Below are 13917 nucleotides of genomic sequence, written 5' to 3'. Positions count from 1 at the left end.
ATTGTATTTGGGATAGTTATTTCCATATTTTCCTAGGTTTATATTATTAAATCTAATCAGTTCGCAAGCCCCAAATGAGGATGAATGCCCAGATTGAGTTTAATTTGTGAACATAGATTGGAATTTTTTTTGATCCATTTCTAGCATATTGTACCTGTGAATTAAAATACATTTTTAGAAAACAAACTTATAATACTGTTCACAATTAAAAGAAATGTTCTTCAACAGTATTTTGTATGTATCTTTTCCAATTTCAGTAGATCAATAATGAGCACAAAGGTTCATTTTATGAGAGTAGTTTCAGAAGTATTTCAAGGAAGTTTTTGCCAAAAGGATAGTAGATGCATGGAATCATCTCCCTATGGAAGCAGTTTGGCAAAAGCAATATCAAAATTATAAAAAAAATAATAAATCATGTGGCCAGAAGCAAAGGAACTTTTAACGCTGGAAAAAGCAAGAGTAATCCTAGAGAAGTAGGATCTGTGATGTTGCAATAAGTAGAGAAAATGGGCAGTCTGGATCTGTCTGGCTTTCTTTATCAGCATTCAGTTTCTGTTTTACAGTGATATACACTTTCACAGTGAATTAAAATTTAATATTGCTGCTGATTTTCCTATGAAAAATCACAAAGCAATCAGAGGCTTCAGGAGAGCAAGGCAAATAGCTTTAAAAGAACCTCCTCTTAGGTTTTATATTGTATTGTATTTGATATACCATAGGTATGTGCCATTCCTAGCAGTTTGCATCCTAAATGCATACCTAAATGACAATTCTAATTAGTACAATAGTACAAAACATGTCAAGGGTGCGATCCATAAATTGTGACAGTTTGACATTCTAACCAAATACTGTTTAGGGTTATATGTATTGGAGATAAAACTTTGATTTCCTAGCGTGTAGCAGATGGACTCAGGACCAATGGGTATATAGTGTACCTGCTAGCAGTTAAAACAGTAGTGTGTTTAGCACCAGACAATATTAGATAACTGCTAGTGCTGATAGTAGATATCCTGAGCTGGAGGCCTAATAGAAAGAATTTAATGAGATCATAGTACTCACTGCCAAGGGGAGCATTGGAATTAGAAAGTTTAACTGTGAAAGATATTTAAAAAGAATTAGTTTGAGATTTTATATATATTTTTTAATTGCCATATTTGTGATGTTTAGTGATGTCAGGGTTTGCCTTATGAATTAGGCCACAGGAACTGTGCCTGGCACAGGAGTCTATGATTTGTCTACTGTCCTTTGAGGGTTAACTAGAGTTTGGTATTTCACAGAGAAAATGTGTTCAATCCTGAGGCAGGCCACGAGAATGGTTTTTTAGCTAGGCACAGGAGGTCCATTTTCAGCATAGTAATTTTATCTAGGTAAATAGCAGTTTACCCAGAGAAATGATTTTGAAAATTATCCTCTTTACCTCTACATTACTGCTTTTGGAATTTCTAAGAAACTCCCCTATACCTCCTAGTGTAACTATATTAGTAAGGAATTCAGGAAAGTTGTACTTAAGGAATCCATTTGATCCATATTGAATATGATGCCAAAAATATAGCATACTGCTGTCCTAAACTGATTAATTCCCATTTCATTTATTAATTTGACTCTATTCTAAACATAATTGCTACCATGGATTCAAGATTCAGCTTCAGGCAACTGTTAAAAATATATAATTTTATTAAATGTATTATTTTAATTATTAGATGATACTGTTTTCAATATGTATGAAATGAATAGAGGCTATAATAATTTTTGTGTCCTTGTCACAAATCAGTGATAAGTTCACAGATTTGTAGGAATCTGATAGTTGCCACAATGTAAACACTTCTGTGGTGTTTCCTGGAACTGAATTGAAACCATATCTCATCTCACATAGCCCAACTTTTAATTCCCTACTGACTTGAGATGGATTGGAATTGATGACCTAGTGATGAAAAGTTCAGAATACTCACTGTTCTACTTTGCAGTTCTTCAAAATATGAGCAATGATACTCAGCCTCAAAGCACCTCCAGTTTAAAGAGATTTTTAAAAATGGTGTGGTGGTAATAAAAGGTGTTACCTAAAGAGTTAATATGTTGGTACAATAAAGAGATCTAAAGAGATTACAGAAAATAAACACAATGAAGTCAAACATTTATTTTAAGTAATCTAGGTAATTCTGCCTTAAATATTGTATATGTTGGAAATTGGAATAAATCTAATTTTATTTGGATTCTGCTTTTTAGAGGCTTTCATGATGTATAGGCTAGCATTGAAGTTATGTAGCCATGTAGACTCATATTTCTTAATGGTTTTCATCATTGCAATTCCCTTACAGAGCAAAAAAACAATGATTTTGCAGTGTTATAACCCTTTTCATATTTAAGAAAAAGTTTGTATTTCTGATAAAATGAAAGTCAAAACAGAAGATTTTGAGGAGATTGAGGTGGCATGATTTAGCTGTAGTTAAGCTGTGTTTCAAGAAGGAAAGTAAATGATCTGAGTACATTGGTCTATTTGAGTGGTGGAGGAAAGAGCAAATGGAGAAGTAGCTGAGAGAGGACATCTGTTTAAGCCATATTCAGCTTTAGATTCTACAAGGTCATCCAAGTAGTTGACCATAGTAATGAAGGAAACGAAAGAATTAAATATATCACTGGTATGAAGTGAACGAATTTCAGTGAATATATTAGAACTGAAAAAGGGTAAATGGAAAGATGTGGCAGCCAAGGATAAATATGTAGTACATGGAGAAGTTTAGGGACACTTTTGCATTCTGAATGATCCAGCAAGTGCAGTGACAGATATGTGAACCACAAGAGAACTGCATTAGAGGCCAGAACAAATGGTTGGAAAAGAATGTATCATGCACAATATTAAATTACCGAGAAGGATCACTTAGAAACTACCATCTGTTAGAAGTGTTGCTATTACAATACTTCAAAAATAATTCCAATAATATTGGCAAATGAGGGGAATTTACTCAATTCAGGTTCCCACATACTTAATCTACTGTGCCACCATTTTATCGTAGCCCACTTCTTACCAAGCCTATACATCATCTTTTTAGAATATTTTTATATATTTGCTGCCTATGACCACAGCATATGAAACACAACTTGTGTACTTAGCTTCCCATGCTATATTACTCTGAAGACAGCTTCTAAGCCAAAATACATAATTATTAATACCCAACACGGACGATATTTTGTAAAGTCTCATCTTCTTCAGGGGTTTGTTCCTCTATTTCCCCACTGCTGGCGTCTTCTCCTGAAAACCAACACTCTTCACTATCTTTGTCTCTCTTCCGGAAGACACCAGCAGTGGGGAAATAAAGAAACAAACCCTGAAGAAGATGAGTCTTCACTTGAAACATGGCCTATGTTGGGTGTTTAATTGTGGATTTGGATTTTGGATTGGAAGCTGCCTTCAGAGTAATATACCATGGGAAGCTAAGTACACAAGGGGCCGGATTTTAAAAGGGCTACGCGCATAAGGTACACGCGTAACCCTTTTAAAAGGCCCCTGCACGCGCTGAGCCTATATTGCATAGGCTTCCGGCGCGCGCAAGTCCCGGGGCTTTCTTGGGGTGGGTGTGTCGGGGGGGGGGGGGGGGCGTGACAGCGGTTGGCGAATCATAGGGCGTGATGCGGTCGGCGCGTCATCCGGGGGTGGTGCTGCGGGCGTGGTTCCGGGGCGTGGCCACAGCCTCTGGACCAGCCCCCGGACCGGAACATGGCGAGCGGCAGCCGGCCCGGCGCGTGCAAAGTTATGCCTGCCTCGAGCAGGCGTAACTTGTGCGACAGAGGTGGGGGGGGGCAGGTTTACATAGGGCCAGGGGGGTGGGTTAGGTTGGGGAAGGTGGGGGGAGGCAGAAGGAAAGTTCCCTCCGAGGCCGCTCCGATTTCAGAGCGGCCTTGGAGGGAACGGGCAGCGCGTGCGCAAGTTGCACAAATGTGTACCCCCTTGCGCGCGCTGACCCAGATTTTATAAGATATGCACGGCTACGTACTTTTGTTCGAGCCTGATGCGCGAACAAAAGTACGCACGCGCGCTGTGTTTTAAAATGTACCCCAGGTTGTTTCATATGCTGTGGTCATAGAAAATGTTTCATTTTAATAAGCAAATATATACAAATATTGTAAAAAAAAAAAAAAATTGACTTTTGATTATATAAGGTTGGCAACTAGTGGGCTATGATGATGAAAAGATGGCACCATAGATTTAGTATGCAGGAGCCTGTTATGAGTAAATTCCCCTTGTTGGCTCAATATTATTGGAATTATTTTTCAAGTATTTTAATAGCAACACTACTAACACATGGTAGTTTCTAATGATCCTTTTGCGGTAACTCACGTTTTCACTTAGTTGGTGATTGCAGATATAATAATGACATAATATTAAATGCCATAGGCAGATTGAACACTGTTAGCCAATGAGTGTCTTGCTTGCAGCAAAAAAAAAAAAAAAAAAGATGATAGAAGTGTTTCTGTGAAGTATGAAAAGGAAAGGGAATTACCAATACACTCAGTTTCACAAAGAAGAGAGGTGAAGGATAATGGTGACTTAAGATCCATATAGGAATTTTAAGAAAGGAAAAATGGATTTATGAGAAGAGGGTGAATAAAAGACTGGAGCTGGAATGGGAAAGTACCAACATAAATTTTGTTTTGAGCAGAAGAAAAGAGCTGAAAGAGGTAAAGGTTTTGGGAACAGCAGACATCAATGATGTGCAATAGTGAAAGAAATGCCAATGTTGAAGATCCTACCAAAGAAAGTATTAGCCAAGTCATCTGGTAGGTGATGGATGAAATAGACAAAGTTGATGATATAGAGTAGAACAAATCTGAAAGTTACATGGACTCATCAACTGGGGCACTAAAAACTTGTAGTCACTAAAAATCATTTTAGAATTTTTCCACAGTATTTCTGAAATGTTTTGCCTTAATTTCTTTGTTCTGTTTTTGTTTGGCATGATTGGCTCTGCAGCCTTTCTTTCTTGAGAAGCTAAACAGATAATTGGAGAAGATTAGATTATTAGATATATGCAAGTAGAGCAGAAAAAATGGTGTAAACAGGAAACATAGTCAGGTGTTAAGTTTATTTGGGAGGTTATGGAAGGATACAGCATTTGGAAGCTATAGTGGATAAAGGGCATAAACTATGAATGATAAAATGTTAGCACTTTGTACAAGCTTCAAGATTATTTTTTTATCTTAGATTTATTTGCTTAAGCAGCATTTCAATATAATTTAGTCAGTGGTCAGATGTTTTTTTGCATGTTTTTTTGAGTCAAGCAAACAAAGAAAATTTATCTCATTAAAGGCTCAGTTTTCATAAAAATCTCCAATTTAAATAAAAGAACTTAAAAAGCAAAAGAATAAAAAGGCACACATTTTGTTTTGAAAAGCAGAAATTTTCTGCAACTTTTCTAGAAAGTTCCATTAGACTTCCAGTGTTTCAGGAGACCAGGCAGGAATTCATGACAACATGCCAGTGTTTAAATTCTGCAAAGAAGGAAAAAAAAAATAATCACTACAGTATAAAGATAGATTTTTCAGAAATTCTCAGTGATCTTACCTTTCAAGTAATTTCTTAATCACAAGGTGAAATAACGTGATCTGCCTTAAGTGAGGTGACCCAAGGTGTATTGGTCTCTCTTCATTCATAGCCGACGTACAATGTGTCTGTTCTGGTATAGGTTACAGAGCCCTTTATGCAGTTAGCAAATTTCTTAGTTTGCCTCTTTGATGGAAATGACCACTTCTGATGCCATTATACTGTCATTCTTACTAATCCTCAACTCCCAGAATGTTGTAAACTTCCACCAGCTTTATGTCTGCCCCCCTTAAATACAGAATAGTAATTAACGAGTTCTGTGTAAGTGGGCAAGTCTTGTTTCCTCAAAGCTGCTTGTGAGTAATTCACCAGAAAAATGCACATTGAAATGAAAGGAATCCACCATTTGATTTGAACAAATTTATTTAAAACATATATTCTGCATTATCCCTAGTCCTAAGCGGATCACAATTAATAATAAGTTAATCTTTCAAAATAATTGTATCTATTGAGCAACTTAAATTACAGTTTAATTTATCACTCTGGGTGCAAGAATTTGTCCATAAATTTCCATCCATTTTCAACTGATGCTTTTCACAAACTGGTAAAAATGCAACCCACTTTAAGTCAGACTGCACTAATAGTGTAGTGTAATATTTTCAGCATTTTAAATCTTTTCATGTTTTCTGTAAAATATCAACTATTCATCCTTTTTCAACTTCTATGTTTTTATGAGGACAAGAGTTTGATTTAGGATGGTGAATTTAACCTTTAGTGAGCAATTAGTCATATGCCTAGAATTGCAAACAAAATGTTATACACTAGGGTTGAGTATTCAATTGAAATGACATAGAAATGTCATTTCAATTGAATACTCAACTGTCATTTTCTAAGCAAAAAACAAAGCAAAATTTTTGCAAATAGTATGCACTAAAAAAAAGACAATTTAAAAAATGATACACACAAACTAAATTAAAAGGAAATGAAATGGGAAAATGAAATATACTTTTGCATGCATACATGTTAAGCATATTGTTGCCCTCTCAATAGTGATGTGAATTCTACCTTATCCGATCACTAGTCCTCTTGATATTACTCTCATCATAAGTTTTTATAATTTTAGTATAAATGACCTTGAAAGTATTGTTTTTTTCTTGTCATAAAATAAGGCAAATCATTTTATAAACTGGGTGATTTATTTTTTTGTCTACTTAGCTGGCATGATCATGAAAAACATGCCCAGGTTTTTTGTGATAGATCAGTAGCTAACCTAACCTAGTCTCAGTAGCACAGATTTATAATAGTTTAATTTAAGCATTACTCTTTTTTATCAAAGTTTCTGGTTTGCATCATTACTGTAGTTCCCATTTGCAGAAGTGGAAATATATTTAGAAAACTTAAGTGCCAGTCAAACATTTTAGAGCCAAGGGAAAATGTTTTCTTTATTTTTTCTTGCCCTTTTTGCTCTTTTTTTCTAGCTGTTGCTATTGTGCTTATTTTACTTTGCTTTTTTTTTCTTCTTTTTTAAACAACTAAAAATTAGAATATATTTTGGCTTATTTTCCTTTTATTTTTATATTTTGCTTTACTGAATTTTATGCACCAAGAGTCCTTATGTGACTTGGCTTCTGTAGGACGTTTTTCAGCCTTGCCCATTTGGATGCCCACTAACAACTGTCCTCAGCTACAGTGTTTTGATTGAGAAAGGAATGATACCTCCTGAAATTTCTCAGATACCAAATTTCATTTCATAGATAGTGTAAGCAATATTTTGAACTTGAAAGATTTTGGCACCATTTTGGTTTTGTATTTAACCAGACTTCCTTTCTCATTGTTCCTGTCTGTTTACCTACTTTGACAAACCACATGTTGCATCAGCTGCTTGCAATTGAGTATACACTATGTAGCTTTTTCTGAAATTCCTCTGCATCTCTTGCCATGGCAAGCAAGTGTGAACTTAGTGTAAAATCTAAAAACAAAGTAATTTTAAAAGCCTCTTTGCACTCCTAAATAGGCAGCTATGTATAATAAACATTCAAATAATTATGTTTAATATTGAGAAGACATATTACTAATTAAAGAAAAATTCAAACTATACTGGATGTATGGAATGAACATGGACCCTATTCTTATTCAGGCTTTGTTACTTGCACTCAAACAGCACAGCCACTTATAAATAATGCTCATAAAAAATGACAAATATTTTGTGTCTATTTCCATGCAACATTAAGCTTTAATGTCCGCATCATATACCAGTGTGGCATCAAGTATTACAGAGATTTTTCTTATTGCAGGTTTGGCAAATGGTTTTGGAGAAGGAAATAGGGAATTAGATATTCCTCCAGGAAGAAAAGTTGAACCTCGTCGCCGTTGTGCATCAGAATCAAGTATATCCTCAAGCAGCAGTCTATTATGTCATTCAAGGTAAAATGAAAAATAAGTTTTAATAGAGAAAAAATGAAACCATTGCACACTGATGAATTAAGGTACTTTTTAAATTTAAGCAGTATTTTGGGTTATTTGTCTGAAAATTGTAAATTATTCTATAGAGAAGATTCTTCTAGGACAAGCAGGATGGTAGTCCTCACATGTGGGTGACATCTGATAGAGCCCGGCACAGAAAACATTTGTCAAAGTTTCTAGAAACTTTGACTGGCAGTCTGAGCACGCTTAGCCTGATGCTATCCACGCGTCATTGTGAGGTCTCCCTTCAGTCCCTTCTTTTCTGTGGTGCAGTAGCCTCGTGGTTGTGGAGCTCCAAATCCTTGAAAGTTCTTCTCTTTTTCGGGGTTTCCTCTGCATCTGGTCCCCTTTTGCATTCGGTTCCTCTTTTCAGTAGGTGCCCTTGGCTTTTGCCTTCGATATTCGCGGTCAATTCCCGACTCCCGCACCGTAGTGCCCGTCGGTCAGCGACCACGTGCCGGCTTCTTTTCGATGGCGGCATCAGGTTTTCGATGGTGCCCCCAGTGCTCGTGGACCATGTCCATCACGGATCTGCATGAGGTGTGTATCCTTACACGACGTTCGGGGGTATCATTTGAGTGACTAAATGACCCCAAAGTGCATCAAGCATGCATGAAAGAAGTAGAGAAGCTCTTCGGCGCTCCAAAACCCTCCATCAGTACTAACTACCTAGGACTTTCAGGAGGATTTGGACCACAGGGTGCAATCGGCGGTGCTCAAAGCGCTACAGAGCATCAAGCTGCTGGCACCCCGGCCCCCATACTGGTGCCCGAGCCTCCGCCATTGATGCTCACACCCCTGCTGGAGTATCTGGACATCCTTCTTGGCACCCTACCAACTCAACCAGTGCCCGAGAGGCCCTCAATGTCTCCTCGGCCTCCAACGCCCTTCCCGGGTCCTCCGAGAAAGATGAGGCCTCAGGAACCAGGCAGTCCCCTGGGCTGCTGCTGGTTCCTCCCTGTGTACCTTGGTCGATGCCCCCCTTGATGCCCGGGAGTCCATCAATGCCACCGGTGCCCCCACGGCCTTCGGTGCCCTTGGGACCCAGGCCTTCCTACCCTCCTGGGCATCTGAGTCCTAGCAAGGAGGAGGGTCCCTATGACCCATGGGGTGATAACTCCTCTGACTTGTCCTCAGAGTTCTCTGACAAACCCCTCTGAGCCCTCCCCTCTGGAGGAATGGCGTCTATCTCCACATGAAGACTTGTCATTTGCCAGTTTTGTAAGGACCATGGCAGAGACCATCACCTTCCAGCTCCTGTCAGAGGAGGATACCCATCACAAGATGCTGAAGGTCCTCTAGTTCATCGATGCTCCAAAGGAGATCATGGCAGTGCCGGTCCATGAAGTCTTTAAGGAGCTCCTCCTCCATATGTGAGAACATCTAGTGTCTGTATCCCCATTAAACAGGAAGGGTGATGCGACTAATCTAGTTCAATAGGCCGTGGGCTTTGAACGGTGGCACCTTACCCCACCAGTCGGCAGTGATGGAGTCCGCACTTAAAAAGGCCAGACGCTTCCAGACATACACGCTTCTGCCCCTCCGGGGCGTGAACACACAGAGCTTGATGGGATAGGGAGGAAGATGTTCCAAGGAGCTATGCTGGTTGTCCGTATTGCGGCCTACCAGCTCTACATGTCCCAATATAACCACACCTGTGGAAGCAGGTCCAAGAGTTTGCAGAGGGCCTTCCCCAGCAACAGCAGGAATCCCTGCCAGCCATTGCCACGCTGGGGCTTGAGGCGGGTAGACATGAGGTCAGGTAACCTATGACATTTTTGAGACCGCAGCCCACCTAGCCACTGGAGGTGTCTGTGGCCAGATGGCTGGCCTTGGCTTCGGGCCTCAGGTCTCCGACCAGAGGTTCAGGACAGGCTTGCGAACCTCCCCTGTACAAGTGAACAATCTGTTTGTTTGGCGCAGCTGAAAGATCAAGAGCAACAAAAGGATACTGTTCAATAAATTTTGTATAACAGATTGCCAACACTGTGATAAAATTATTGAAGTGTCCTTTTGTTGCTCTTGATTATTTTCTTTAGGACTGTATTCTTAGGTTCTTTTGTTTTTTCCTTCGCAGCTGAAAGATCAAATGATACTCTTCAGCAACTCTCCGCCAGCCCCTCGGAAGGCCCTTCCTCCGCCAGGAAGTCCTCCCAGCCTGGGCTCTTGCAAGCCCTTCTATCTGTTTCCCCTAGTGGTCGTTCCCCCAGTCGGTGGCAGGCTTCTTTGCTTCGCCTTCCGCTGGGAAGCGATCACTTCGGACCGTTGGGTCCTCTCCATTGTCCGCCAGGGCTACTGCCTGAACTTCAGCAGGCTCCCAGAGACCGCTCCCCCATGTCCATCATGGGGTATGTCTGCCCATCAGGTCATTCTTCAATTGGAACTTTCTGCCCTCCTAATGGCTTCTACTCGAGGTACTTCCTCATTCCAAAGAGGAATGGCGGATTGCGCCCCCATCCTCGACCTCAGGGTGTTAAACCGATTTCTCGTAAAAGAGAAATTCAAAATGGTCTCTCTGGGCATTCTGATCCCAGAATGCCCAGAGAGACCATTTTGGAGCAGAGCCAGAATGCTCCTCCGAAGAGGAGACTGGCTCTGCTCCCTCGACTTAAAGGAGGCTTATGCCCATATTGCAATTGTCCCCATCCACAGGAAGCACCTCCGCTTTCTGGTGGGGATGGCACTTTTCAGTACAAAGTGCTGCCCTTTGGGCTGACCTCAGCCCCACTCGTCTTCACAAAATACTTGGTGGTGGTGGCTGCCTACCTCAGGTGTCGCTTGCTCCATGTTTTTCTATACCTGGACGATTGGCTGATCTGGAACAACTCTCGCTCCGGGGCCCTGAATGCTCTGGCCTTGATGGTTCAGACCTTGCAGACATTGAGATTAGTTATCAACTTCCCCAAGTCACATCTCAGTCCATCTCGATGGCTAGACTTTATCGGCGCCAGGTTGGATACGGCACAGGCAAAGGCTTTCCTGCCCAAGGATCGAGCAGTTGCCCTCTCCTCACTGGCCACCCTCGTTCACAACAGAAAGAGGGTACCGGCCCGTCTGCTGCTCCACCTGCTGGGCCATATGGTGGCCTTGGTCCATTTAACCCCCTTGGCCCGCCTCTACATGAGGTACCCTCAGTGGGCCTTATGGTCCCAGTGGCGGCAAGCATCCCAGAATCTAGAGGCGCCAGTGGCAGTCACGGACTCCCTGCGCCTCTCACTGACCTTGTGGGAGGCCCTACCCAATCTGGAAACCAGGCTCCCATTTCAGCCCACACCGCCCCAATTGACCCTCACTACCAATGCCTCGCCTTAAGGGTGGGGGGCCCTCACGGATGGCCTGCATTCCCAGGGCATTTGGATGGCAGCTGAAGCCTGCTGCTAGATACATTTCCTGGAGCTGTGGGCAAAACGGTACACCTTGTGGGCCTTCCAGGACAGGTTGTCCTCATCAGAACAGACAATCAAGTGGCGATGTGGTGGCACACCAGACATGGACCTGTTTGCCTCTCTCCACATGTTCCGCTCCCTGATTCTTCGGAAGGGCCATCCGGCCTACGACGCATTTTCCCTTCACTGGGAACAAGGTCTCATGTACACGTACGCTCCTATCCCGCTCCTCTCGAGGACTCTGATGAAACTGCAAGAGGATGGGGGGGCCATGATCCTGGTGGCACCCTCCTGGCTGAGGCAGGTGTGGTTTTCTCTGTTCCAGGACCTGTCCGTGAGCACACCAGTTCTGCTGGGGACAGCTCCCGACCTGCTATCACAGAACCAGGGCACCCTGAGCCACCTGAACCTCCGGGCCCTGGCCCTCATGGCATGGATTGTGAGTGCCTGATCCTCCAGCCCTTGCAGCTCTCGGATGATGTCTCCAGGGTCTTGATTGAATCCCGGAAACCTTCCACCCCAAAAATCTTACAGCTTGAAGTGGAAGTGTTTCTCCACCTGGTGCGGCGGCCACGGACTGGACCCTTTCTCCTGTCCGCTCCCCCACCTGCTGGATTACCTTTGGCACCTGTCAGTCTGACCTCCAAACCAGCTCGGTCCAAGTACACCTCAGTGCCTAACACCAAGGTGTCGCCGGTGCGCCCATCTCAGTCCAGCTGCTGGTCAGGCGTTTCATGCGGGGCCTGGTTCAACTGAAGCTCCCGTTTCGCCTGCCAGCGAACCCCGTGGGATCTCAGTGTTGTCCTGCCAAGGCTTATGCGGCATCCATTCGAGCCTCTTAAATCCTGTGACCTGAAGTTCCTCACCTGGAAAGTTATGTTCCTGGTGGCGATCACTGCCGCTCACAGGGTCAGTGAGATCCAGGCCCTGGTTGCGTACAGTGCCTACACAAAATTCTTCCATGATCGTGTGGTGCTGCACACGCATCCAAAATTTCTGCCGAAGGTGATGACTGCTTTCCACATCAACCAGTCAATCATCCTTCCCACGTTCTTCCCACGACCTCATTCCCACCCGGGGGAATGTGCTCTCCACACCCTGGACTGCAAGTGGGCTCTGCTTTCTACTTGCACCGTACAGTGACCCATAAGCAATCCAACCAGCTCTTTGCGTCTTTTGACCCCCAATAGGCTGGGAGCAGCAGTAGGGAAGCAAACCTTGTCCAACTGGCTAGCGGATTGCATTGCCTTCTGCTACGAGCAGGCAGGCCTTTAGCTGGCTGGTAGGGTGAAAGCTCACTCTGTGCGGGCTATGGCAGCATCAGTGGCCCATCTGCGTGCGGTCCCTGTTGCTGAAATCTGCAGGGCCGCGACCTGGAGTTCTCTCCACACTTTCGCGGCTCACTACTGTCTTGACAGGGATAGTCACCAGGCAGTGCTTTTGGCCAGTCTGTCCTGTGCAGCCTATTCTAGTCCTGAACCCACCTACCTTTCATCGTGCTCTCTGTGGGAACCAGACTGCCCCTGTTTCCCCACAGCGCTGCAGTTGTGGTGTGCCTGTTGGCACCTTGTTAGACTACTGTGGGTCTCTCTGGTCGAATGGGGCAGTCTGAAGCTCTGTAATCACTCACATGTGAGGACTACCATCCTGCTTGTCCTAGGAGAAAGCACAGTTGCTTACCTGTAAGAGGTGTTCTCCTAGGACAGCAGGATGTCGAGACTGAAGGGGGGAACTCGCATGGACACGTGGATAGCAGCAGGCTGGGGAGGCTCAGTCTGCCAGTCAAAGTTTCCCATTCCTGGCTGCATCAGATGTCACCCACATGTGAGGACTAACATCCTGCTGTCCTAGGAGAACACCTATTACAGGTAAGCAAATGCACTTTTAGATGTGTATTGCCCTGTAGTTAGTGATCCAGAACTGTATGCAGTAATCCTGGCATAGGACAGTGCTTTTAGAAACAAAAGTAAGTCTGCATAGAACTATGCAGAAACATTTTGTTCAAAAATCATTTCCTAGCATGTAGCAGATGGACTCAGGACCAATGGGTATAGTGTACTCCTGATAGCAGTTGGAGACGGATCAGATTTCAATCTGACGTCAGCCCCTAGTACATATACCCCTGCAGGAAGTGCAGCTCTTCAGTATTTTCTGTCTCCATAGCAGTTAGGGACTATCTGCATGCTCTCACAGCGTTAGAACAAATTCAACAGAGAAAACCCAAATTTTGGAAGAAAACAGACTCGGAAGACTAGCCCCCGCTCTCCTGCGGTGATACCCTCGGGTCCCTACCCCAGTTGAGAATTCCCGAGGTGATTTCCGTGGTCCTTCGGAGGTAAGCCTCAGTCCGGCGGCCGATTTGCGGCGAGGACCTAGCCCCCGATCTCAGGCGCGGCTGAGAGGCAGCGGGTGCACCCTCGAGCGCGGTGGTGAAGGTATTTGCCCTCTCTCCCCGCAGCCGGAGACCGCCCGGAATGAATCCGGGAAGCGCCGAAGACAAGGTAAGGTAGAAATCTTCAGCATAGTCTTTGG

General features: G+C 43.3%; 1 protein-coding gene across 11 annotated transcripts in view; it reads left to right on the top strand.

Annotated features, from left to right (window-relative positions):
• The window catches only part of BRD1 (bromodomain containing 1), a 569207-nt gene that overhangs the window by 381157 nt on the left and 174133 nt on the right, over positions 1-13917 (top strand). For 10 of the 11 annotated variants that reach the window (XR_003858664.1, XR_003858665.1, XM_029616229.1 and 7 more), the window contains one exon: positions 7831-7960. Coding sequence is in view for 7 of the 11 variants with exons in the window: in XM_029616229.1 (XP_029472089.1) it covers positions 7831-7960 (130 nt within the window). In the remaining 4 variants the exon portion in view is untranslated. Of the gene's footprint in view, positions 1-7830; positions 7961-13917 lie in introns of those variants that run through there. The other variant, XR_003858666.1, reaches the window with a different exon arrangement.

The sequence above is a fragment of the Rhinatrema bivittatum genome, chromosome 9 (assembly GCF_901001135.1).
Source record: "Rhinatrema bivittatum chromosome 9, aRhiBiv1.1, whole genome shotgun sequence".
In the NCBI taxonomy this organism is placed as follows: domain Eukaryota; kingdom Metazoa; phylum Chordata; class Amphibia; order Gymnophiona; family Rhinatrematidae; genus Rhinatrema; species Rhinatrema bivittatum.
The sequence above is the reverse complement of the archived record's forward strand: the minus strand, read 5'-3'. Positions and strand labels throughout refer to the sequence as shown.